Source organism: Schistocerca nitens, chromosome 8 (assembly GCF_023898315.1).
Source record: "Schistocerca nitens isolate TAMUIC-IGC-003100 chromosome 8, iqSchNite1.1, whole genome shotgun sequence".
NCBI lineage: Eukaryota > Metazoa > Arthropoda > Insecta > Orthoptera > Acrididae > Schistocerca > Schistocerca nitens.
In genome coordinates, this window is record NC_064621.1 from 95,133,597 (window position 1) to 95,160,121 (window position 26,525).

General features: G+C 43.2%; 1 protein-coding gene across 1 annotated transcript in view; it reads right to left on the reverse strand.

Moving 5' to 3' along the window:
- LOC126199418 (myrosinase 1-like) overlaps positions 1 to 26,525 on the reverse strand; it is a 54,968-nt gene that overhangs the window by 26,568 nt on the left and 1,875 nt on the right. Inside the window, exons 2-6 of the mRNA XM_049936336.1 lie at positions 21,672 to 21,805; positions 12,106 to 12,240; positions 5,087 to 5,209; positions 4,824 to 5,007; positions 1,338 to 1,432 (exon numbers count right to left, since the gene is read on the reverse strand). Coding sequence (XP_049792293.1) covers positions 1,338 to 1,432; positions 4,824 to 5,007; positions 5,087 to 5,209; positions 12,106 to 12,240; positions 21,672 to 21,805 — 671 coding nt within the window. The remainder of the gene's footprint in view (positions 1 to 1,337; positions 1,433 to 4,823; positions 5,008 to 5,086; positions 5,210 to 12,105; positions 12,241 to 21,671; positions 21,806 to 26,525) is intronic.

Genomic DNA, 26,525 nt, shown 5'->3' on the forward strand with positions numbered 1-26,525 from the left:
CAGGAGCAACAGTGTCCCTAATTTGCTGGGAAGTGGCGGTGCGGTCCCCTACGGCACTGCGTAGGATTCTACGGTCTTGGCGTGCATCCGTGCGTCCCTGCGGTCCGGTCCCAGGTCGACGGGCACGTGCACCTTCCGCCGACCACTGGCGACAACATCGATGTACTGTGGAGACCTCACGCCCCACGTGTTGAGCAATTCGGCGGTACGTCCACCCGGCCTCCCGCATGCCCACTATACGCCCTCGCTCAAAGTCCGTCAACTGCACATACGGTTCACGTCCACGCTGTCGCGGCATGCTACCAGTGTTAAAGACTGCGATGGAGCTCCGTATGCCACGGCAAACTGGCTGACACTGACGGCGGCGGTGCACAAATGCTGCGCAGCTAGCGCCATTCGACGGCCAACACCGCGGTTCCTGGTGTGTCCGCTGTGCCGTGCGTGTGATCATTGCTTGTACAGCCCTCTCGCAGTGTCCGGAGCAAGTATGGTGGGTCTGACACACCGGTGTCAATGTGTTCTTTTTTCCATTTCCAGGAGTGTATATAGCTGCCGCTATGAGAAACGAGCCACCTCACGTTACCATTGAGTGGCAAAGAGACACAAGGAAGGTGCATGTATCGTTTGAATTCACAAAGGTTGCAGTTCATGGACCCTTCATTTTTGCAGAAGGGACAGTTACAGGTAAAATTTAGCTTAGAGCGATCACATAAACTTATATGATCTCTGTAAAATTGTGGTTATAGCTTGATACCAGTGCTTACCAATTTTATTTGTATATTACAGCACTGAGGATGGTCATTAAGTGACTGAAAATCGATTCTGCTGACAATAAAACAACAAAAAACGGCCAATGCTGATTTTCCTTCCAATTCTAACTTCTAATTTGGCTCTCAGAGTAAGCGAATACCTAAATCGGAGGTTCAGCAAGGCTCAGCAAGGCTGTGGCCAACACGTTGTTCCGATACGAGACTCTTGGACTTCTTCCCTTGATACTACAGAGTGTATTCATGTATGTTATTTCTAGAAGAGTTAACAAATTTCCTTGGACGTGTATGTCACGAAATGATCATCAACGTAAAATAAGAGAGATTTAATCTCAGACGAAGTCTTACCAACAATCATTCTATCCGTGAAACATTCGCGACTGGAACGTGAAAAGGTGTGTGTATGGGCGCGGGGGGAAGCGACAGTAGTAAACAAAGGATACACTGTCACACACTGCAAGGTGTCCTGAGGAGTATAGATGTAGATGTATGGTATGGTAGTCGATAGTTAGAACTTGGCTGGTTCAGGTTAAAAGTTAGCAACACAGCTGTAGCAGATACCGTACTTACTTCAAACTGCTGCTGTCGGTCTGCGGCTTCCAAGTCTTCTGTCGAATTTGTTGCCGGTTCATTTCCCTGCATACTCAGCGTGATTCCTACGCTGCCTGAAACAGATTGCCATTTGGATCATCACTGAAATATACTATGCAGAAATACTCGGCTTCGATCTCAGGATAGCACCAGAATTTTTTATCCTTCCGTTTTCACTTCTTTCTCCTCTCGCAATATTTGTTAACATGAAAAATGCCTAGCTGTGCAGCGGATGGAGTACACATTAAACTGAATGTCTGTCAACATCTGACTGGACAAATAAGTTCGACGTTCGCAGGAAGGCAACACCATACCCTTGTATCCCACTGGTTACAAACACAAGTTGCTCTTTACGAGCTCGACAGAAGAATCCGCTACTAGGTGCTCGGGGCAAAGCTCAGACTGGTGGAGAACAAGTCGACATATGGCACAAACTGGGAGAACAGATAAATTCTTTGTCCAAGGCACAGATTTCATGGATAATCCTACCTGTAAAATTGGAGGCTGCGTTTACTGATCACGGATTGCCTCCAACAGCTTTCGAATTTGATCTCCCACCTTGCATTTTATAAAACTTATTTGACCGAAGAGAAACATCCGCAACTGAAATCATTTGCAAGAAGAAAAGTTTATCTTTTGGAAGCACATAAAAGTTTGAACAACTTTTTTATCTTATGAAAACAAATAAATACAACACACATACAACGTTAACAGACGACAACCTGGAAAATACCTCATCAGTATCAGTGACATAAATCCAGATTTATGCACTGATGAATTTCTTAGCCGAACTGACTGATGTGTGTATGTTAATAATTATATCAAATAATACGAGTGCTATGTATCTCCAATCTGAATTCTCTTCAAAATCAGAGCAGTAATGCCGTCACTTTAAATATGTGTTGTAAAATGATTTTTGTGATTGATGATACGTGGCTACAATGGCCTAAGAATTATAATGTGCAGCTCAGTGTATTGTACATTTACAAGGGTTGTAGAAATTTGACATTACCTTTGAAATGAAACATATTTATTACTTTTTAATACATTATGGGAGTGACAGTGATAAATGTGTTAGAAATATTTACTATTAAAAACAGTCTCGATCACAATTTATTTATTAAGGTGACCGGTTTCGACCACTGCTGTGGTCATCTTCAGACCATTGAGTAGGAACCTCTTTCTGCTGAAGAATCACTACTATAGTGATCAAGACTGTTTTTAATAGTAATCATATTTATGATTTTTGACCTATTCCACATCCATGAGGACTGCACCATTTGAGATATATGTTAGGTGCATTAACATGTACGTTATTTATTGTGTAATATTGTTTTCTGACATGTTCTGCATGCTGAAGGATCCCCTCGGTATGGATGTATTGAAACAAAATGTACATCTAACCTAATTAAGGAATACAAACGTCTCAAAAATGAGATCGACAGGAAGAGCAAAACTGCTAAGCAGGGATCGCTAGAGGACAAATGTAAGGATGAAGGGGCTTATCTCACGAGGGGTAAGATAGATACTACCTACAGGAAAATTAAAGAGACCTTTGGAGAAAAGAGAACGACTTGCATGAATATCAAGAGCTCAGATGGAAATCCAGTTCTAAGCAAAGAAGGGAAAGCAGAAAGGTGGAAGGAGTGTATAGAGGGACTATACAGGGGCGATGTACTTCAGGACAATATCATGGAAATGGAAGAGGATGTAGATGAAGATGAAATGGGACATATGATACTGCGTGAAGAGTTTGACAGAGCACTGAAAGACCTAAGTCGAAACAAGGCCCCGGTAGTAGACAACATTCCATTAGAACTACTGACAGCCTTGGGAGAGCCAGTCCTGACAAAACTCTACCATCTGGTGAGCAAGATGTATGAGACAGGCGAAATTCCCTCAGACTTCAAGAAGAATATAATAATTCTAATGCCAAAGAAAGTAGGTGTTGACAGATGTGAAAATTACCGAACTATCAGTTTGATAAGTCACAGCTGCAAAATACTAACGCGAATTCTTTACAGACGAATGGAAAAACTGGTAGAAGGGGATCTCGGGGAAGATCAGTTTGGATTCCGTAGAAATGTTGGAACACGTGAGGCAATACTGACCCTACGACTTATCTTAGAAGAAAGATTAAGGAAAGGCATACCTACGTTTCTAGCATTTTTAGACTAAGAGAAAGCTTTTGACAATGTTGACTGGAATACCCTCTTTCAAATTCTGAAGGTGGCAGGGGTAAAATACAGAGAGGGAAAGGCTATTTACAATTTGTACAGAAAACAGATGGCAGTTATAAGAATCGAGGGACATGAAAGGGAAGCAGTAGTTGGGAAGGGAGTGAGACAGGGTTGTAGCCTCTCCCCGTTACTATTCAATCTGTATATTGAGCAAGCAGTGAAGGAAACAAAAGAAAAGTTCGGAGTAGGTATTAAGATCCATGGAGAAGAAATAAAAACTTTGAGGTTCGCCGATGACATTGTAATTCTGTCAGAAACAGCAAAGGACTTGGAAGAGCAGTTGAACGGAATGGACAGTGTCTTGAAAGGAGGGTATAAGACGAACATCAAAAGCAAAACAAGGATAATGGAATGTAGTCGAATTAAGTCGGGTGATGCTGAGGGAATTAGATTAGGAAATGACACACTTAAAGTAGTGAAGGAGTTTTACTGTTTGGGGAGCAAAATAATTGATGATGGTCGAAGTAGAGAGGATATAAAATGTAGACTGGCAATGGCAAGGAAAGCGTTTCTGAAGAAGAGAAATTTCTTAACATCGAGTATTGATTTAAGTGTTAGGAAGTCGTTTCTGAAAGTATTAATATGGAGTGTAGCCATGTATGGAAGTGAAACGTGGACGATAAGTAGTTTAGACAAGAAGAGAATAGAAGCTTTCGAAACGTGGCGCTGCAGAAGAATGGTGAAGATTAGATGGGTAGATCACATAACTAATGAGGAGGTATTGAACAGAATTGAGGAGAAGAGGAGTTTGAGGCACAACTTAACAATAGGAAGGGCCCGGTTGGTAGGACATGTTCTGAGGCATCAGAGGATCACAAATTTAGCATTGGAGGGCAGCGTGGAGGGTAAAAATCGTAGAGGGAGACCAAGAGATGAATACACTAAATAGATTCAGAAGGGTGTAGGTTGCAGTAAGTACTGGGAGATGAAGAAGCTTGCTCAGGATAGAGTAGCATGGAGAGCTGCATCAAACCAGTCTCAGGAATGAAGACCACAACAACCTAATTGGCTGTGGCTCTGAGCACTATGGGACTTAACATCTTAGGTCATCAGTCCCCTAAGAACTACTTAAACTTTACTAACCTAAGGACATCACACACTTCCATGCCCGAGGCAGGATTCGAACCTTCGACCGTAGCAGTCCCGCGGTTCCTGACTGTAGCGCCTAGAACCTCACGGCCACCGCGGCCGGCTCAACAACCTAATTAAATGTTTAAAAGCATACCATTTTGCGCTGCCCTGTACTGTTCGTCGTAGAGGCGATACACGAGTCCGTGGGCCCTGATCAAGGTGTGTGAGGCCAGGTAGTCGCCGATGCCTGACGCATTCTGCGAGGGCGCCCGACCACCAGAAGAGGCGTAGCCAGGGGTGAAGGCTGCCGGCTCGTTGAACGTGATCCACCACTTGACCTGAAGAACCACGGCTGTCAGAGGTGTGTCACAACAGGCAGAGGCTCATGTGAGAAATAGTGGAGGCATCGGTACTCACTCTGTCGCCAAAGTTCTCAAACAACACCCTAGCGTACTCCACGAAATAGTCAGCGAGGATTGGGTTGGGCCAACCTCCGATGTACTGCAGTGCTTGCGGTAGGTCCCAGTGGTACATCGTCACCTGTACAACATATGATTCATCATTAAGTTTATATTTTCAATCTCATACCATATCATATTTCGATTATGTTTCTCTAGCATAAATTTGGTGATTCTCTGTTAAAACTACAATCATGCATTCTGCGCTACAGCGGGAATATATATAGTGTACGGAATGTAACAGAATGATCATGTCTCAAGACTGGCTGGATAATCATGCTATAATTACTATAGAGTTATGGCATGACAGAAATTTCGATTTCCCAGCAAAAAAAGATACGAGGTTATCATTGTGTAATGAGGGCACTACCACACGATGTGGTCGCATAGCCAGTTCAGAGACTCGGATATGGGCCTTAATGCTGGATTGCTGTGGTCCTCAACTTCACGCTGTATACTTCAGTGCCTTTTCTACAACGTGTTTTATGATCCCTGAGAGTAACTTGTGCTACAGACTAGATTTATTATGGACGCTGCTTTAAACCATTATGTGCTTAGCTACTGGCATATGTCACAGTTCATTAACTGCGAAACCTTCCCGTCTCCTCTATATCTCTTTTGTTACGCAATAACCGTCTCCTCTATATCTCTTTTGTTTCACAACATTCCCTTCTGCAGTAATCTATGAAACCTTTCCTTAGGATATCTATCTCTTGCTTGATAATAACAAATGAAATCTTCCCTTTGCAATTTATTCTCTTTCTCAATCTTCGCATACAAATTTAATTGCTGCTTATTAAAAAGGATTTTCTGATTATTTCGACGAAACATAGAATGTGTCGTCGTCGTGGCCCTCAGTCGTTATCTACAATAACCCAAAACTGTTCCTTACCTTTTTAAGTGCTACCGGATCGCCATCTGACTGCTACATCGAACTGCGACAAGAATATGCTTACTCTGGTTTACTATACTCTATTAACTGCTGGTGGGCTGTCATAATAAGTGGCTGTATTTATTACCAAACCTGACGTTATTCTTTAATAGCAAAGCTGACGTTATTCTTTAATTAATTTGACTGAAGTTACGTAATTCATAGTTACACTTTTTCTTGACAACAATAAAATTTTTGCAGAGTTTTACGTTGATGGTTTTTGGGATGGATTATAATCAGTAATGCAACATTGCTTGCAAAAATTAATTATATTCTAAAACGTTTCTTCAGCTATTTACTGTTGGGAATGAAATGATTTTACAAACGTTCAAATGGGACTTACTTCTTACAATAATCTTACAACTAACATTGCGCAAACATTCCTTCAGTAGTCTTGAGTTTCGCAAATAATTCAATAATATTAGTTCCTCTTATGATAATAGTTAGTTGATGTCTCTGTACATCCGTTTATAATCTCTTGTAAATCATAGCTGGTGGCTGGCAGGCACACTGCTCCTCTCAACCTCTCGCTTCAGACCTGCTACCAACTCGCTTCACATCTCGCTTACTACTGACTTCCTACGAACGCTAAAGTGCGGTCTCTCTTACCAACAATGCTTTCTGGTGCAGACAATCCCTGCTACCATTACAAAATGTATCTATGCGCGGTCTTTCCCGCTCTTTTCTTAAAATGTATCCATACGCGGCCTCTCCCGCCCTTTTTACAATTATATCAATTTGCGGTATCTCTTGCCAACAATACTTTGGTGCAGACATTCCCTACTACCACAATTATTTCCAACATGACAAATATTAATTATTCCTACTTAATCCTATTAATAAAATATAAAAATCTTTCATAAATTGTGGTTTGACAATAGCTAATAGAAAAATAAACGTCTTCCAACTGGACACTGCATCCAAGCGAGCTTGTTAATTTGTCCGTATCCAACCCTTACCCAAGCTCCTGACTGGTCTGATGCGGCACATGATGGATTCCTCTCTCGTGCCAATCTCCTCCTATCAGTAGCACATAACATCAAATATATGTTGTGTTGTCTTTTGCTTTACCCTGCAATTTTTCGGTTTATAAATCCTTCTAGTGCCACTGGAGTTATTAACTAATGTCTTAACACCCCTCCTGCCCCTCCTTCTAGTTACTGTTCTACGTATTACTCTTTCTCGCCGATTGTACGGAAATCATCCTCATTGCTTATCGCTATATTTAACTTTCAGCGTCCTTTTCCAACATCACATTTCAGCACTCTTTGATTCTATTCTTTTGCAATTTCCTCACAACCCATGTTTCACATCCAGACTTGCATTCTCTCAAATTTCTTTGTCAATTAACGGCTGTACTTTACTATAGTAGCCTTCTTTATGGAATGAATACTGCCATTGCCTATGGTAACCCGCTTCTTGCTCTGTCCATCTTGCATTGCTTTCTTTCAAGTTATATGAATACCTTCATTTCGCCTGATAAACAGTCTCTAGTTCTGATGTTAATTTAGTTACTAAACTCATTTCTGTTGCTTCTTAAAACTTTTGGCTTTCTTTGGCTTACTCAAAATCAATATCTGTGATCAGTAGCCTGTTCATTCCTTGCAAAAGGCCCTGATTTATCCGCTGATTGGCTACCGGTGGCAACTTTATCACTGATTCTTACCGTTGGCATCCATTCGCCCACTATTTCAATCACACCTCTGAAGATTTCTCGTATGTCACTCATTACTTCTTCGACGTACACATTCATCTGTGAAGAAGAATAGCTTCAACGTTGCTTTGTTGTTCTGGTCTCCAGTTCTGTTTTGATGAAACTTGCAGTGTTAGTCTATGCTGTGCAAGCCTGTTTGTTCACTTAACTACCGCAACCTTCATCCATTTGCACTTGCTTGCTGTGGTCAACGCTTGGTGTGCCTTCATAATTTTTACCTCTCGACTCTTCCTCCCCAACCCCTCCTCCTCCCATTACCCAAACGACTATTCTTCCACGTCTCAGGGTGTGCTCTATCAACTGAGTTTTCAGTCAAGTTGCGCCGTACGCCAAAAACAATTTAGTACCTCTCCATTAGTTATTCAGTCTACACATGTAAGCTTCAGCATCCTTCTCTGGCACATCGTTTCGAATGTTTCTATTCTCCTTGCAGGAAGGGTTCAGACTAATAGAGTATGAAAAAACTAGTAAAACTTAAATTTGTATTCGATGCTAAGAAATGTATGTTTTTTAGAAATGCTTGTCTGTAACTTTTAGTATTTGATTTTCTAATTTAATTCCCATAGCGTCGCCTGATTACATTCGACTGCATCCCATTACCCTTCTTTCACTTTTGTCGATAGTCTTCTTATAACTTCAAGACACTATTCGTTATGGTTGACTGCCATTGCAAGACCTGTGCCGTCTCAGACACAATTACAGCGTTATCGGCATACCTCAAAGTATTCATTTCCTCTTCCAGTACTTTAATTCCGTTCCCAAATTTCTCCTTGGCTTCTTTTAATGTTTGCTCAATGTACACTGAATAATAACGCGGATAGGATTGAGTCCTTTCTGATTCCATTCTCAGCTACTGTCTTTCTTTCACGTCATTCGGCTCTTATAACTATTATACAAGAACTTATTCCTGGGTTCTACATTATTTAAAATCGTGTATTCCAGTCAACACTGTCCATTTTTCTCCAAATTTACTAATACTATAATCGTAGGTTTGGTTTTCTGCATTCCACCGTCTAAGATGACTCGTTGCGTCAATATTACGCTACGTGTTCATACATTTCTCCTGAACGCAATCCGACATTCCCCATGGTCAGCTTCAACAATGTTTTCTATGCTTCAGTAAATAATTCTTGTGAAATATTGCTGCTATACTTTATCTGACGGATTAATCTGTAATACTAAAACCTGACGTCAGCTGTTGTCTTCGGAAGTGCTGTTATTACATTCGTCTAGAAGTCCGAGAGAATCTCATCTGTCTCACATATTTTGCATGCCAAGTGAAACAGTCTTGAAATGTATTCTCTCTGGGACCCCAATAATTCTGAACGGACGCGGTTAACTTAGGATGCCTTACGTATTTCAGTGTTCTGGCACATTTTTCTGTCTGTATTACATCACCTACATCATAGTTATTTGCTGCCTCTTCCCTTTCCACAATACTGCTTTGCATCTCGTTTCCCTTGAATAGTCCTTGTGTACATTTCTGTAACCTTTCTGTTTTCCCTTCTTTCCTTACTACTGGACTGCCATGCGAGCTCTTGATACTCGTGCAGCTTTTCCTTTCCCTCAAGGCTTTCATTGATTTTCCTTTAGATGGGACCTATCTTTCCCATGGTCATGCATACTTCTGCAACCTTGCATTTTCCTCCACCCATTCCTATTTTGCCATGTTCAACTGTCGATCATATTTTTCGCATACTCCTCTCTGTCGATATCAGAGCCTGTATTTTAAATCTTCCATTTCACCAATTAAACTCAATACTTCGTGCGTTATGCAGCGATTTCTACAAGGTCATTTACATCTTTTTGGTCCTCACCTGCCGTTGGAATATCATTGCTCAGACCTACAATTCACTTTACATTTTATTTCTTTCTCCTGTTTCAGTTGATCGTTGGACACTGCTCCCTTTGAAACTAGAAACAAACTGTATCTTCAATTCACCAAAGTCTTAATTTCCTACTTTTTCAAATTAAATCTGCATCATTTATGATCGGAATCGACATTCTTTTATAATTTAAAATATGGTTTCGAAATATCTGTATTACCATTATATAACGTAAGAAAAACACAATAGTACCTCCAGTTCCCTTCCATGTACAGGACTTTCTTTCACGATTCTTAAACAAATTGTTTCATATTTGTGCTATATGCAAAATTCTTCCAGGTGGATTCACAGTACTATTAGGGCGATTATGAACTAAATACATCTGCAATGAACACTAGCGAACGTCTCTTTAGGTATGGCGATGTAATTATTCATGTCCTCACACTCAGTGAACAATGCTAGTTTATTAACAACAGATGACATTGGAATGTTTGTACTGTCGAACTAATGTTAAAATACCTAAGTCTTTCTACAAGATGAAGGTCTTGTATTACTCTTAGGACAAGAATTTGCGAAATGACATAATTAAGTATAGATAACCGCACATCTCATGAATGACTTTGTTTCCAAGACTTCCCATGACACTACATGCAAGAATTTGCTGAGTCTAGTTGCTCAACAAAGTGAACTAAGCTTCTACATCTACATCTACATATACATGGTTACTCTGCAATTCACACTTACATGCCTATCGAACTATATTCATACTACTTCTCTACCATTCCACTCTCGAATGGCGCGTGGAAAAAAGGAACAGCTAAATCTTTCCGTTCGAGCTCTGATTTCTCTTATTTTATTATGATGATCATTTCTCCCTACGTAGGTGGGTGTCAACAAAATATTTTTGCATTCGGAAGAGAAAGTTTGTGATTGAAATTTCGTAAATAGATCTCGCTGCAAAGAAAACCGCCTTTGTTTCAGTGACTGCCACCCCAACTCGCGTATCATATCAGTGACACTATCACCCCTATTGCGCAATAACACGAAACGAGCTGCCCTTCTTTACACTTTTTCGATGTCCTCCGTCAATCCTACCTGGTAGAGATCCCACACCGCGCAGCAATATTCCAGCAGAGGACGGACAAGTGTAATGCAGGTTGTCTCTTTAGTGGATTTGTCGCATCTTCTAAGTGTTCTGTCAACAAAACGCAGTCTTTGTTTCGCCTTCCCCACAATATTACCTATGTGGTCTTCCCAATTTAAGTTGTTCGTAATTGTAATTCCTAGGTATTAAGTCGAATTGACAGCCCTTAGATTTATGCGATTTATCGTACACCCAAAATTTATCGGATTTCTTTTAGTACCCATGTGGATGACATCGCACTTTTCTTTGCTTAGTGCCAATTGCCACTTTCCACACCATACAGAAATTCTCTCTAGATCATTTTGTAATTGGAATTGATGGTCTGATGATTTGACTAGCAGTAAATTACAGCGTCATCTGCAAACAGTCTAAGGGGTCTGCTCAGATTATCACCTAGATCATTTATGTAAATCAGGAACAGCAGAGGGCCTATGACACTACCTTGCGAAACGCCAGATATCACTTCTTTTCTACTCGATGATTTACCGTCTATCACTACGAACTGTGACCTCTGTGAGGGGAAATCACGAATCCAGTCATACAACTGAGACGATACTCATATGCACGCAGTTTGATTAATAGTCGCTCGTGAGGAACGGTATCAGAAGCCTTCTGGAAATCTAGGAATATGGAATCGATCTGAGACCCCTTGTCGACAGCATTCATTACTTCATGGGAATAAAGAGCTAGCTGTGTAGCACAAGAACCATATTTTTTGAATCCGTGTTGGTTATGTATAAATAAGTCATTTTCTTCAAGGTGATTCATATGTTCGAGTACAGTATATGCTCCAAAATCCTACTGCAAATTGAGATCAGTGATATGGGTCTGTAATTCAATGAGTTATTCCTATTTCCTTTCCTGAATATTGGTGTGACCTGTGCTACTTTCGTGTCTTTAGGAACAGGCCTTTCGTCAAGTTGTATATGATTGCTAAGAAAGGCGCTATTGTGTATGCATACTTCGAAAGGAACCAGACTGGTATACCATCTGAACCGGAATACTTGCCTTTCTTAAATGATTTGAGTTGTTTCGCAACACCTAAGATATCTACTTTTATGTCACTCATGCTAACAGCTGTTCTGGTTTCAAATTCTGGAATATTTACTTCATCTTCTTTCGTGAAGGAATTACGGAAAACTTTATTTAGTAATTCCGCTTTAGTGGAACCATCATCGGTAATATTTCCATCGCTATCGCGCAGTGACAGTATTGACTGTTTTTTGCTTCTTTTACTTTCAGTGCAAGTTGACGCACGTTTATACATGAAGAACAAAACATCCTGCTCCATTTATCAATTCGTGATTACACATCGATAACGTTTTATTCGCTCAGACCTACACATCATGTGTGACCCTCTTACCATGGGCTGGATTCCGTTCGCGAGCAGCTCGTTGATGAGGTTGTTGTAGTAGTCGATGCCTGGCTGGTTGATGACGTCAACGTCTCCATTGGGCAGGACGCGCGCCCAGGAGATGGAGAAGCGGTACACGTCCACCTGTTCGAAAACAAGGAGAATCATGTAAGCCACCAGCATCTCTGTTCTTCAATACCTAATTGTAAGAGTACGGGAACGGTGTATTAACTGCATTGTACGTCTTCTTGAAGCGTTCTTCTACAAAGATTTCTTACGTTCAGAAAAAACCATAATGAGTGAAGAGTGCCGGACGGTGAGGCCGAGCGGTTCGAGGCGCTTCAGTCTGGAACCGCGCGACCGCTACGGTCACAGGTTCGAATCCTGCCTCGGACATGGATGTATGTGATGTCCTAGTGTTAGTTAGGCTTAAGTAGTTCTAAGTTCTAGGGGACTGATGACCTCAGATGTTAAGTCCCATAGTGCTCAGACTCATTTGAACCATTTGAGTGAAGAGTACAGTTAACAGTGATGGGAGCAACAGATACACATCATATGTATGTTAAAATGTCTTATATAGGTTTCTAATCAATGGGAGTAGCCTGAATTCGACTAGTGAACTTATTGAAATTTCACCAGACTGAACTATTTTATTCCAAAGAAGAAAAGAAAATAATTTTTAAACTTCTACAGTCAAATCAAGATAACTAATAAGTTTGCTGCTGACCCTTAACATTGAAACACCCGCAAGAACAGCAAAAAAACTAAATTTCTCTTTTGTGAATATACAGTATAGCAGGAATAACATTAATTGCGCCGGTGATTTGGAGGACAACAGGACGCGAAAATTTGTTCGCTAAGCTGACGCTTCAGACAGTAACATTGCTTCTAGCCTGTTGGAGCATCCAGTTGAAATGAAGTACGATGACGTCATTCCATTCTGTCCCAACCTTCTGTTCACTTTCATCAATCATAGTGGTTCGCGAGTGCTAGCCTGCTAGTTTTCAGCGACCCATGATCAGATGTTTTTGGTGGGTCAGAGATCTTAGGAATGTTCTGGCCAGGGCAACAGCTGAACAACCTCTGTGTGGAATGTGTTTCGGACCTATGGTCTTAGGCTCTTGTACGGTGGCCGCTGGTGATGAGTCGAAGTCATGAATTGATCCCCAGGTGGCTGTGTTTACCTCAGCAAAGTACAAAGTAGCATGCTTGTCCTAGGCGAGGAGTCCAGGGCGGCTGCACCCTGCCTCAGCGAAAGACAGTGGCAATAAACCCTGCTGAGTCACGAGCGAAGTCAGTTGAGGTGCCAGACAAGCCGCAGGAGCAAGTGTAGAACAACCATTGGTACCCTGACAGCCAGGCACATGGTGCGTTGCCTCAAATTAACAACTTATAGATGCCCAGAGACGAGCTTGAATCATCTAGGAGGCAGCTCCATCCGTATGGCACTAGTTGAAGCACTGGCAGCATCAGATCACGCAGCGGCATGTAGACCAGAAAGTGGGGGAGCCCGCAGATGTAGATGAGGCTGGGTGACTTTTCAGCTGGTGCGAAGTACGTCTGGGTGTCCGTAGTGGTCGGCGACATCATACTGCCAGGACTGGGCTGGAGTGTATATGGTACATAGAGACCACCGAGGCAGTGCCACGGCAGGTGTGGCCTGATGTAATTGAATTCGCCTCTGCAACAGACTGAAATTTTGTAACATGCCACCTCAGCGATTTTCAGGCCGTGGCAGCGCAATTACTCAGACAGCTAGCTGACCCTCTGCCACGAGTTGTGAAGTCTGTCAGAGTGGTGTTGGCACAACGCCAACGCCCCCCCCCCCCCCACACCACCCCCTCCACCAACCCTAAGAAGATCCGGTCTATCAAATCCCAGTTCGCTGCTAATTTGTGGACCTATTAGAAACAACACTGTACTATTTACAATTTTTTCATGTATTTAATGACGCTACATAGCAAAAGTCTTTCATTTTAGTCCAATACAGCTAATATTTCTATGGATAGATGTACACTGAATTCTAGTTGAACACTAGGTGTGACCCACCAGTTGGTCTACAGCGGACTGGTAGTTCGAAACAGTGGTGATTCCAAGCTGTAGATAGACAAACACTGTACAAACGAGGAAAAGGATTACTATGGTACCCGAAGAAGAGGTTTCTGTCACTATGACTTGGTGCTGGTATGTATTGTGATATTGCTGAAGATGTTGGAACATTTGTTCTGTGCTAATACTCGAAGACTGTATGGGTATGAGCCCATGCCAAGATCAAGGTAAAGTGTGATTTAAGGTGCATTCAGGAAGGTCAGGTTCTTAATGGTTAAAACTTCCATAGGATTGTCAAGCAGCTGCAACAGTGGAAATGTTTGGTTTGTAGCTGTATCCCCTGTTATTCTTGCCAGAAGCCAGAAAGTAGTTACTGACATACCACACTGCGTACCTTTTGGTAGTAATCCGTTGCCTCACAGATCTACACCTTGTGTTTCCTTTGATTGCTCTTGTTCCCTGCAATTTATTATAACAATAACTGTACCATATACAGAGTATACCAAGTCATGTCCCGCCTTCAGAAAATAATGTCGTGTTGCAGGCATATATCGTCGGCTTCGTTCTGCACCTGTCCTCTTAGAAGTGACTCACTTGTCTCTGTGACAGTTGGGAGTACTGTGGATGGGCACGATGTAATTTCCTCTCTCTGGCAGCGCTGCACTTTGTCTCTTGATATTACTGAATGTTTCTTCCCATCTGTTGCTCTTACCAAAATTTCTTCATCATGAGTTTCACAAACTTTCCACAATTACTTCATTTTATGGGATTGCATGAGACTCATATCTGGCATATCTGGTGGTACCTTGACAAGATATTTATTTCCAGAAGTACAATCATTTCCACTCTACTTGACAGTTCCTTCCACGCTTGTTGTAGACCACCCAGAGACTGAATCGGTGGTAACAGGGTAGAAGTTAGCTGTACATGTTCTGTAAATCAGCTACTTGTGTGGAAGTATCACCTACACAGTCGGCAAAACTGCACAACAGCCTTGCCAGGGCCAAACAAGTATTTAACAGGTCTAACCAGACTTGTATTACGTTCAAACCACTATTTATCAAACTGGGTGTGGTACTTAAATAACGAATACACAATAAATGGCAAAGGTGTTTCATCAGTTCTACCATAAAACTAGTGCCCTCGTCCAGATTAAAGTTTCTGGAACTACACTTGAACAAGGAATTATTTACCGTGCTGTGAGCTTCAGTGTCACCTTGCTGATTTGGAATAGATACCAGTTGCACATTGGATGAAAAATGTTCTGCTGTAGTCAGTACATATCATTTCCCTGGCAATAATTTCAAAAGGCGTATTAGCCTCCATTAATCTCTGAAGTGGAATACTTGATAGCTCAACTCAGCTCAATGTGCACACTGTACACAGGTCCTCAGACACTTTGCCGCATCCTGTTGCAAGTACAGTACCAGTACTGTTTGGCTACTTCCATTTTCCATGGTTCTCCGACCCCCATGCCTTGATAACCCGTGATCACGTGCCTTACTCAACACTTCACCATGCATAATTGCTGGAACCATAACATGTGGCTTAAATTTTGTCTTCTGACTTAACACACTGTGAAATTGTCATTGCATTGTAGACAGTTTACAGTCTTCGTCAGCTGGTTGCTCCGCATGACGTTCTATACAAGTGTGACCCAGTCTTTGTAATAAATAAACCTACCTACTGAAGCCATCTGCATTTCTTTGTTTCTTTTCAGGTCGATCGATTACCTCCAAATTCCTATTCACTACACTTCAGTTCTCTATGTGCTTTTACCTGATGGATCTTTCAACCGCAATAGTCACATTTATGTGACATGATTCGTCACTAGAATAAATTTTCTGCCGTATAGGTATCATCAGAAATACGTTATAGCATAAATGGGGCTTAACAGTTGGCTTATTTGTACCCGAATTTTTCTTATGCATTTTCTGTAATTAGTGTGATTCATAGTTGCCCTTGTCCATTTACTTCTTGACTTAATACTTATCCAAACATGTAATTATTTGCGTCACAAACAAGTATGGAGCACCTGACTGGTGGACAACAGTTCTTTTAATCCTTTTAACATGTCTTCATACTCCGATTTCCACTGGAATTTCATCGTATACCTGTTTTCAATAAGTAAGTGAGAGGTCATGCTATTACTGCAAATTTCGCGATAAGCTTTTTATAGTAATTCCCTAAACCCAAATATGAGAGTAAATTTGTCCCTGTTCAAAGCACAGGGAAATCTCATATAGTCTTCATTAATGTAGGATTTGTACAGACTCCATCACAACTAATAATATGCCCCAAATACTACATCTCTTGTAGTGTGAAGCGAGACTGCTTTAGTGTTACCTGTGTTGCATACAGCCTGTGGAACAACGATTTTAGTGAAACTTCCTGGCTGATTAAAACTGTGTGCCGGACTGAGACTCCGCTGCAGAGTGAAAATCTCATTCTGGAAACGATTTTAGTCATTGCACTTCCTCCTCTACATCGTCTGCAAAGATTGTTATGCCATCCACTACGCTTGGTCTTAACTCTCTCGAAATTTCATCTATCAATCGATGAAATGTTACTGGCGCATTTTACAAACCAAGCAGCATATTGTGGTATTGGTCGTGCTCAAAGATGTGTAACTGCCGTTTACTGTCATTCCTCCAATGCTACTTCCAACTCCCCACATTCATGCGGGAAAAATATCAGTACTGCCCCCAAACTGTTCAAACTTTCAGTTACGTTTTGTACCGGATATGTGTCTGTAACCAGATGACAAGATATCTGTAGTCACAGCAAAAGTGATAAGCTTCAGTTCGACCAGTACCTTTTTTTCCTGGTTTTCGCCACAGACTGCTAATTTCCTCAATAATGCTGTTCCATAAATGTTGTTTAAAGAACTCCGTTACCAGCTGCACGTCATGAGGTACAGCCATGGCTCTCATACACATTGGCCCATTCCTAATTCGGACACTGTGTTGTGCTACAGGGGGTGCTAGGAAAGCCCAAGAAAGATTAAACTAGTCTTCAAACTCCATTAACAATTCCTCCTTGGATAATTTTTCTGTTCTTTCCGAATGTTTTATCTTCTCCTATAATTACATACTGGTGGCTTGTTTATATGTAGTGTCCGAACTCTTCTTATCAAGAATATCTCTCTCCAGAATCTCTTAACTGGAGATCAATAGATCTGTAGACAAGTGAATGTCCTCAGTCCACAAGTTATCTATTCTGATGGGCACCACCTGCTCATCCTCCATCTCCTGTACATGTAAAATATTCCTCTGAACAAAACTGTGTGATTTACCTAATTCATCATTTTTCTCTCAGTGGATCAATCACCCATAACCTGTGTGCCAACGGATCAGCTCCTTCACTCATGCATAGCAGTTTTCCTATAGCTTTCAATGCTTTATCAGGCGAATTAATTCTCAGTGGACTTGAAGACAGTTCAGTTGCTCCCCATTGCACCAAGGATAAACCTTGTGGAAATGTAGCATAGACAACAGTTTTCTCCAGATTAAAACGCCGTCAGTGGCTATGTGAGTGTGAGCTGTGTTTCTGTGATACTGTGTGTGTTTTCTACGTTAGAAGAATGACTTTTAGCCGAAAGCCCACGTGTGTATCACTTTTATTGTCGTCCCTGTCTGCGAGTCAACTTCTCCTCTGTACGGTTAATAGCAATCTATCGTTTCCAAAATATTGTCGTTAAACTTACGAAAGGTTAGTGCACTCCTGTGTTCAATAAAAACTTGTGTTTTCCGCCATCTACTAAGTGAGTTAAGCGAAATTCCGCCTCTGCACGTGTTTCTGTTATGCTAAATTAACAAGCTCTACTCAGAATCCTGGACAGACTGACGTTTAACAGTAGGTTGCCATCTTTCAACAATATTTCCGTATCTGGCATGATGAGCCACATCGTTAGCATTTGACGCCGGTGGTAAAAAGAAACGCTTTCTTTCACAGACTTAGGTAAGTGAATCCAACTCATCTGGCACTAATGACATTCCTGTGACTCCTGTTAAGCCTTTCGGAAATTTTGATCATATCTGTCTTAATACAAGTCACATGTATTGACATTAAGTTTCCTATTTCTCTCCAATCAGCTGTGGATGGTGCTTTCTGACACAGTGTTTAAATTCGCCCAATAATATCTACAACTATTCTTTCTCCTATAACGCTGCAATAAAACTCTCCCCAGACTGTCAGATGTATGAGAATTCCTTAATTCTTCAAGATACATCACATATGTTTTCTCATCTCCTATTTAACGTAATTTAGCGGTACGTAATAACTCTGTAATGGTAACCTGTTGTTCCGCAGGTTTACTCATTGCAAACCCCGATTGTACGACAAAAGGACAAAAGAAAAGGAAAAATACAGTAAAAACTTCATACTTACATCACATTACAATTTTTCCTACTAATGTTTTTTAATCCTTACATCTGAATGCTAATCATGCAGCTCTCTGTATTATCCAGCAAACTGCCCAGGACCTTTACATTCAAAACACTGCTGAAGATTGAGTTCATGGGACATTATGCTACAGCAAGTTGCACTTCCACACCTCACTAGGCATATTCTGTCATATGTTCATCTATTGTTATCTACCCAGTGCAATCAATGCTGAATCCATTTTCGCGAATCGCTCCTTCAACACAGGTCTCCTATGTAATTGCTTCTCCATTGTCAATCAGTTGAGCAAAGAAAGTCAGTTTACCCTCATTCACTCCACTGAGATGACGATGCTAATTGCTGACGCACACATTGCTGGCAGTAATTGTCTATTTCTGGCAACACTGTAGTAGTGTCAGTGTTGTGGACGCTACTATTTGTCAGGATGATCGACTGAGGATGCTATACAAGGTTCAGGTGCATACTACCAGTTTATCGGTAATACTCCATTAGCAATTGCACTGTGACTCCCGTTCAATGGCTGCTGGTGGCAACTCGAATTCATGCACTAAGGCCCAGATAGTCATGGTAACCTCAGAAAATCACAATGCTACATTCTTACCTCGCAGCAGATGAGGACGGCATGTCTGTGCGCTACCTCAGTGAAGAACAGTGGCAAGAAGCCTTGCTGAGTCTTGACTGACACACCTGGTAAACCGCAGGAACAGGCGTAGAGCAACGAACCACTTCTCTGGGGAATCATGTTTGTGGTGCGTTGGACGAAAACCCAAGATCCATCGAGACATGCACGGGCCAGCTCGTGTCACCCGGGAGATGGCCTCGGCTGTATGATGCTGATTCAAGCCCCACAATACCACATCTAGCAGCAGCCCATAGACCAGCAGCTAGCAGAGATAGTTGGTAGATGTCGACGATGCTGGGTGATCTGTCAGCTGGTGCGGAGTATGTCCTGGAGTTGGTAGTAGTCGAAGACAACTTACTGTTAGGTCTGGGTTGCGAGAGTTTATGGTAGGTTTTCCACAAATTTGTTAAGGCCAATCCCCTCTTGTTGTAGTACGTATTGATCACAGCACTGGAACATCAGACCACAGTCTGAGGTAATTACGCTCGCCACTGTGCCTAACGTCTTGCCTCAGCACTATTGCAGCACCGAAGCGAAATTAGATTATCAGCTAGCTAGCCAATCTGATCATGGCTTGAAAAGCTGTCTGGAGGGTAGTTGGTGCGGCTGTAGTTAAGTCACAATAGTTTGAGGGACATGGAGTCTTGTATTATCTAGTTCAAATATGACATATATTCCTCGAAAGTATCCCAATACTACCGGCCTTATCGCGTCGGAATGTAAAAGCTACTATCCGTAGTACCATATACGAACCAGAAGTGATCATGTTGTCTATCAATACCTCATACCAGCCGGTTGGTGTAGCCGAGCGGTTCTAGGCGCTACAGTCTGGAACCGCGCGACGGCTACAGTCGCAGGTTCGAATCCTGCCTCAGGCATCCATGTGTGTGATGTCCTTACGTTAGTTAGGTCTAAGTAGTTCTAAGTTCTAGGGGACTGATGACCACAGAAGTTAAGTCCCATAGTGCTCAGAGCCATTCGAACCATTTTGAACCTCATACCATCTTGCGCTGGGTTGATAAGATAATTATGAATATTGTCTGGAAACCTTCATTCTCATCAGAGACTCCACACAGAGATACGTCCATTATGGTTGTATACACAGAAGCTTGGATTTGTCAGAGAAGACAAACTCATGCTCGGCATGTACCCCCTCTTTCCATTGCTCGCACCACTGTTGGCCCACTTCTCATTGCTGTAGAGTCATGGGAAGCCACAACATGGTGGCTGCAGCGAAAACTCCACGGCGTTCCTGAGGTCCTCACACTGCCCTCGTGGATACTTGTCCTGCTGGAAACAGTCCCGTTTCCTGAATATGGGTACACTAAATGGCTGTACGATCCTATGATCTAGCACGCCCTCGCAAGCTATGCGTCTCTGCTCTGGGGCAGCAGTTGTAAGAGGTAGCTGAGATACTGCACAGTATAAAGTACGGTGCACCTGAACCCCTAGATTCCACATTAGCATGACGTTCGTAGGTTACTGTCCAGAAAAGTAGGAATATTGCAGACAACAAACCACAGTACACAATCTCAACAGCCATGTTCGTGTCACAGTCGAATACCGCCAGGAATTGGTAGACATTCGTCCTTAGACGTGGCACAACGCTATTTACTCACAAGCAAACAACGTTTAAGTGAGGAACATACGTTGTATTTCTTCATTATATAGAGTATGTAGATGGTGTTACTTTCAACCCGCCAGGGTAGCGAGCGCGCTAACGCGCTGCTTCCTGGACTCGGGTAGGCGCGCCGGCCCCGGATCGAATCCGCCCGGCGGATTAACGGCGAGGGCCGGTGTGCCAGCCAGTCTTGATGTGGTTTTTAGGCGGTTTTCCACATCCCGCTAGGTGAATACCGGGCTGGTCCCCACGTTCCACCTCAGTTACAGGCGTCGCAGACATTTGAAACGCATCCGCACTATTTCACGATTTACACTGGACGCAGACAGTTGGGTTACACTGATTCCGTCCTGGGCCGGTTCGGGGTGGCAGCATGAAGGGCATCCGGCCATCCCTAACACTAACACTGCCAAATCCTTTGTAACCACGCCGACCCTGCGACCGCTGTGGGACTATGGCGTAAGTGAAAGAAAGAAAAAAAGATGGTGTTACTTTCACGTGTTTTTTGCTGTTGTTGTTAAACTGTAATCATTAATTTAACTGGAAATGTACAGGGTGGGCAAAGTGAAACTGACCAGGAAAGTACTTCAAGCACCTGAAGACAGATAATCCATCTTAATCAAAACGCACCTGGTGGTAAATAATGTAAACAGTTTTGCTTATCGTAAGGTGCACGAAGCGTTTTCCTGGAGCTTTATCGTGCCCATTCTGTAGTACATTTCATTCGAATTTGATTGTTGCGTGCCTCGCCTTGATATTGCAGTCCTTCTAAGCAGCGTTGTAGTTCATTAACGTGAGAGTGGAGACTACGACTGAGTCACAACATAACACGGTAGATTCACCGAGTACCACACCTGTGCAGCGGCAGCGAGTACTTACATTGAGCGCCTTGAGCATCTGCACGTCCTCCTGGTACTTGTGGTACGAGTCGCAGGCCACGTCGCCGTTGGCACCATTCGTGCCGTACTCTGGGTGTTCGTGCAGCATGTGGTCCCAGATGTTCTCGCCCTTGCCTGCGTACACAACGGTATGTTATTGCAAGTAGTGCAGTGTAGTTTTGCATGAAATGACAGAAAACCCGTTGGGCGAGGAAGTTTAATACCTGCAATACCACTAGCCTTTTGGAAATGGACTCGACACATCTGAAAAGTACATGTAAAATAACTGATTGAGATTAGTGGAATTTACGAATGTTTTTAATCAAGTCAGACAAATGAAAGGGATAGCGCAGTGACAGATAGAGAAAGTGGGAGGCAAAAGCCTGAGGTACAAATAGTGGCTCGTATCCGTGGTGGAGAACGATCAAAAGTTATGTCAATGAAAACCAAACGTTCAGGCAGAGGATCTCTTGCGTGCTTAAGGTGGAGATTGCGAGGTGTCAGCAAAATCTGACGTGTGGAACACCGCCTTTTACTGCGATTATGGCTTGTTGTGAACAACCGAAGCTGTCAGTATTTACTATCAAAAACAGTCTTTATCACAATTTATTTATTATGGTAATCGGTTTCAACCACTATTGTGGTCATCTTCAGACCTACATGTCGTATACAAAGCTTTAATTAGAGGGCAACATACATTAAAGAAAATATATAAATTTATAAAGCTATAAAACGATGAATTACCAATGAGTAAGAACCTCCTCCTGCTGGATAATCACTACTGGAGAAACTATTTTTCTTTCCTTTATTGTTATTTGACACCTTGCAATAAGGTGGGCTGGCAGCAGCACACTACGCTGCTCTTCAGCCACAAGTTTTACAGAGAAAATACAATGGAGACACAGAATATACAGAACAAAGTGCGGGGCAAAAAACAATAGACACAGAACACGTAGCCGTTCACACATGAAGACACCTAAGGAAACTGTTGGCACTGCACACGGACACTGGTGACGGAGACGACACGTGAACTATGGAGCGTGGGCGGAGAATAGCACTGAGGCACAAATACGACGGCACACACACTTTAACGATGGCGATGATCTCCGGCGCGCGAATGTCAACTTTACGTGTGTGAGTCCGGGGACCTGCCAAGAGGGGAAGAAGGTGGTGGGGGAGGGAGAGGGGAGAGCAAAGATGCCAAGGGCAGAGGGAGGGAGGAATGAAGGTATGGGGGTAGGGGAAGCCTGGGGGAGGAGGGGGGAGAGAGGGAGGAGGGAGGGAAGGGGGAGAGAAGGGAGAGAAGGTGCCTATAGGAACAAACACAGGAAGAAGGAGGGAGTATCAAAGTTGGTAGGAGGGGTAGATGGAGGGGAGAAGGGCATCATCAGGGAGCTGGCAGAAGCCACCTTGGGAGAGGGTATGGAGAGTGGAAAGATGGAGAGCAGGTGGGATGTGGAAATACAGGTGCGGCAGCAGATGGGGGCGGGAGAGGATGGGAGCGACAAGCGGGTGAGGAGGATCGAGTTTATGGGAGGCGTAGAGGATCCGTATCCGTTCGAGGAAAAGGAGGAGGTGGGTGAATGGAATAAGGTCGTACAGGATCCACGTGGGGGAGGGGAAGATGCTGTAGGCGAGGCGAAGACCATGGCGTTCTAGGATCTGAAGGGATTTGTAAAAGGTAGGGGGAGCGGAGATCCAGGCAGGTTGGGCGTAGCAAAGGATAGGGCAGATGAGGGATTTATGGGTATGGAGGATGGTGGAGGGGTCCAGACCCCATTTACGGCCAGAAAGGAGCTTGAGGAGATGGAGGCGGGAGCGTGCCTTGGATTGTTTGGAGGTGGGGGGTCCAGGAGAGGCGGCGGTCAAGGGTGACGCCAAGGTACTTAAGGGTGGAGGTGAGGGCGATAGGACGGCCATAGACGGTGACATAGAAATCGAAGAGGCGGAAGGAAGGTGTGGTTTTGCCTACTATGATCGCCTGTGTTTTGGAAGGATTGACCTTAAGCAACCACTGGTTGCACCAAGTGGTGAATCGGTCAAGATGGGATTGGAGAAGGTGTTGGGAGCGCTGCAGGGTGGGGGCGACGGCAAGGAAGGCGGTGTCATCGGCGTACTGGAGAAGGTGGATGGGGGGTGAAGGCGGTGGCATGTCCACCGTATACAAAAGGTACAGAAGAGGGGAAAAGACGGAACCTTGGGGCACACCGGTGGAGGGGAAGAATGTGTAGGAATCCGTGTTATGGATGGTGACGTAGGAAGGACGTTGGGAAAGAAAGGACCCAATCAGACGGACGTAGTTAATAGGAAGGGCGAAGGTTTGGAGCTTGAAGAGGAGCCCGGAATGCCACACACGGTCATGCGTTCGAGGTCAAGGGAGAGGAAGACAGTGGAATGACGGGAATTAAGTTGTTCGGAAAGGAGATGAGTGAGGTGAAGGAGAAGGTCATCGGTAGAGAAGGATGGCCGAAAGCCACACTGGGTAACGGGAAGGAGGCGGTGCTGGCGGAGATGGGAGAAACCAGTGCCCGTCTTACTATATATAATGGAAGCTCCGCCCACTTCTGATGGAGTGATGTCATTACTAACCAATGGGTTATAAGTCGAATAACAATATAAAATTTCTTAGTTAAAAGAACATTGTCAAGAATTAAAAATAAACACACATTAAGCTTATATAACAGCTATTGTCAATTAAGAAGCGTTAAAAATATTTAAACATGTAGGATCAACGAACTTCGTTTTGACAGTACATGGGTTGCCCTCTCAAGGCCTGTTAGTGAACCATTTGGAACCACTGGTTGCCATGGTGAAGTTGGACGCCGTTCCAAAGATGAGACAGCTTACAACAATTTCAGTGGAAAGAAGCCCATTGGTTAGTAATGACATCATTCTATCAGAAGTGGGCGGAGCCTCCATTATATATAGTAAGACGTGCACTGGTTTCTCCAGTAGTGATTCTCCAGCGGAAGGAGGTTCTTACCCATTGGTAATTCATCGATTTATAGCTTTATAACTTTCTTTATTTTCTTTAATGTATGTAGCCCTCTAATTAAAGCTTTGTATACGACATTTCGGTCTGAAGATGACGACAGTAGTGGTTGAAACCAGTCACCATAATAAATAAATTGTGATCAAAACTGTTTGATAGTAAATATTTGTAATACATCGATCACTGTCACTCCCATAATGTATTCAAAAGGAGCTATCAGTATTTTGAACCACGTCGTTTAATCGCCCTCCTATGAAAGTCGAAGCTCACTTTCATAGGTTCGGGCCGGAGCACTTACAGTGTACTTGGGGTGTGTAAGGAACAAGTACACGTCAGAGCACCCCACTGTTTGTATTCGCTCGTTACATGAATGCTCTCAGCCCAGGGGCGTTGGCAGTGGATTTCGTATCATCACGGCCGACGTGTACATGAATCCTCAGCTCTTCTCATTGCAGGAACTCTTGTGTGAAAGAGCTCACTGACAGTACCTCATTAACAAGTTTCGGTCTCGGGCCTATTGCAAATGTCCAAATGAGTGTGAATTGCTAACGAGCCAAACCGCTGAGGTCATCGGTCCCTAGACTTACACACTACTTAAACTAACTTTGCTAAGAACAACACACACACACACACACGCCCGAGGGAGGACTCGAACCTCCGGCGGGAGGGGCCGCGCAACCCGTGACATGGCGCCTCAAACCGCACGGCCACTCCGCAGGGCTCGGGCCTGGTGCTCCAGCACTAAAGACCGTGCATGGAAAGGGTTTTAAAGCAGCGTTCACCTCTCGACGACGTGAGGAACAAAGAGAAAAGCGGCAAATATATCGCAGAGTGTTGCAGTCAGTGGTTTAAGTATTCTGAATAAAAACTTTTTTAGTCAATGAACATGCTTCAGCGAAATCTTTTGTTGCTGGATAGTATTACATGATTTTTAAAGTACTTTCAATACATTAGTAGCCAAGTACTAGGCAACGCAATTCGAAATGAAATATTGCCGTTGCGAAATATCTTTTCTGCTATATCGCACGGGAAGTTTAAGAAGGTACGAGCTCTACCAGTGAACGACGTCTGTTATCGATTTTCATCAAATCTGCCTTAACCAGAATGAGATTTTCATTCTGCAGCGGAGTGTGCGCTGATATGAAACTTCCTGACAGATGAATACTGTGTGCCGGACCGAGATTCGAACTCTGGACCTTTGCCTTTCGTGGGCAAGTGCTCTACCAACTGAGCTACCCAAGCATGACTCACGACCCGTCCTCAAAGCTTCAATTCTGACAGTAGCTCGTCTACTACCTTCTAAATTACACAGAAGCTCTTCTGCGAACCTTGCAGAACTAGCACTCGTGGAAGAAAGGATATTGTGGAGATCAAATTCAAATTTGTGTGAAATCTTATGGGACTTAACAGCTAAGTTCATCAGTCGCTAAACTTACACACTACTTAACCTAAATTATCCTAAGGACAAACACACACACCCATGCCCGAGGGGGGACTCGAACCGCCGCCGCTGGCCGCGGTGGTCTAGCGGTTCTAGGCGCTCAGTCCGGAACCGCTTGACTGCTACGGTCGCAGGTTCGAATCCTGCCTCGAGCATGGATGTGTGTGATGTCCTTAGGTTAGTTAGGTTTAAGTAGTTCTAAGTTCTAGGGGACTGATGACCACAGATGTTAAGTCCCATAGTGCTCAGAGCCATTTGAACCATTTTCGAACCTCCGCCGGGATCAGTGAGACAGTCCATGACTGCAGCGCCTCAGACCGTATTGCAGAGACATGGCTTAGCCACAGCGTAGGGGATGTTTCCAGAATGAGATTTTCACTCTGCAGCGGAGTGTGCGATGATATGAAACTTCCTGACAGTTT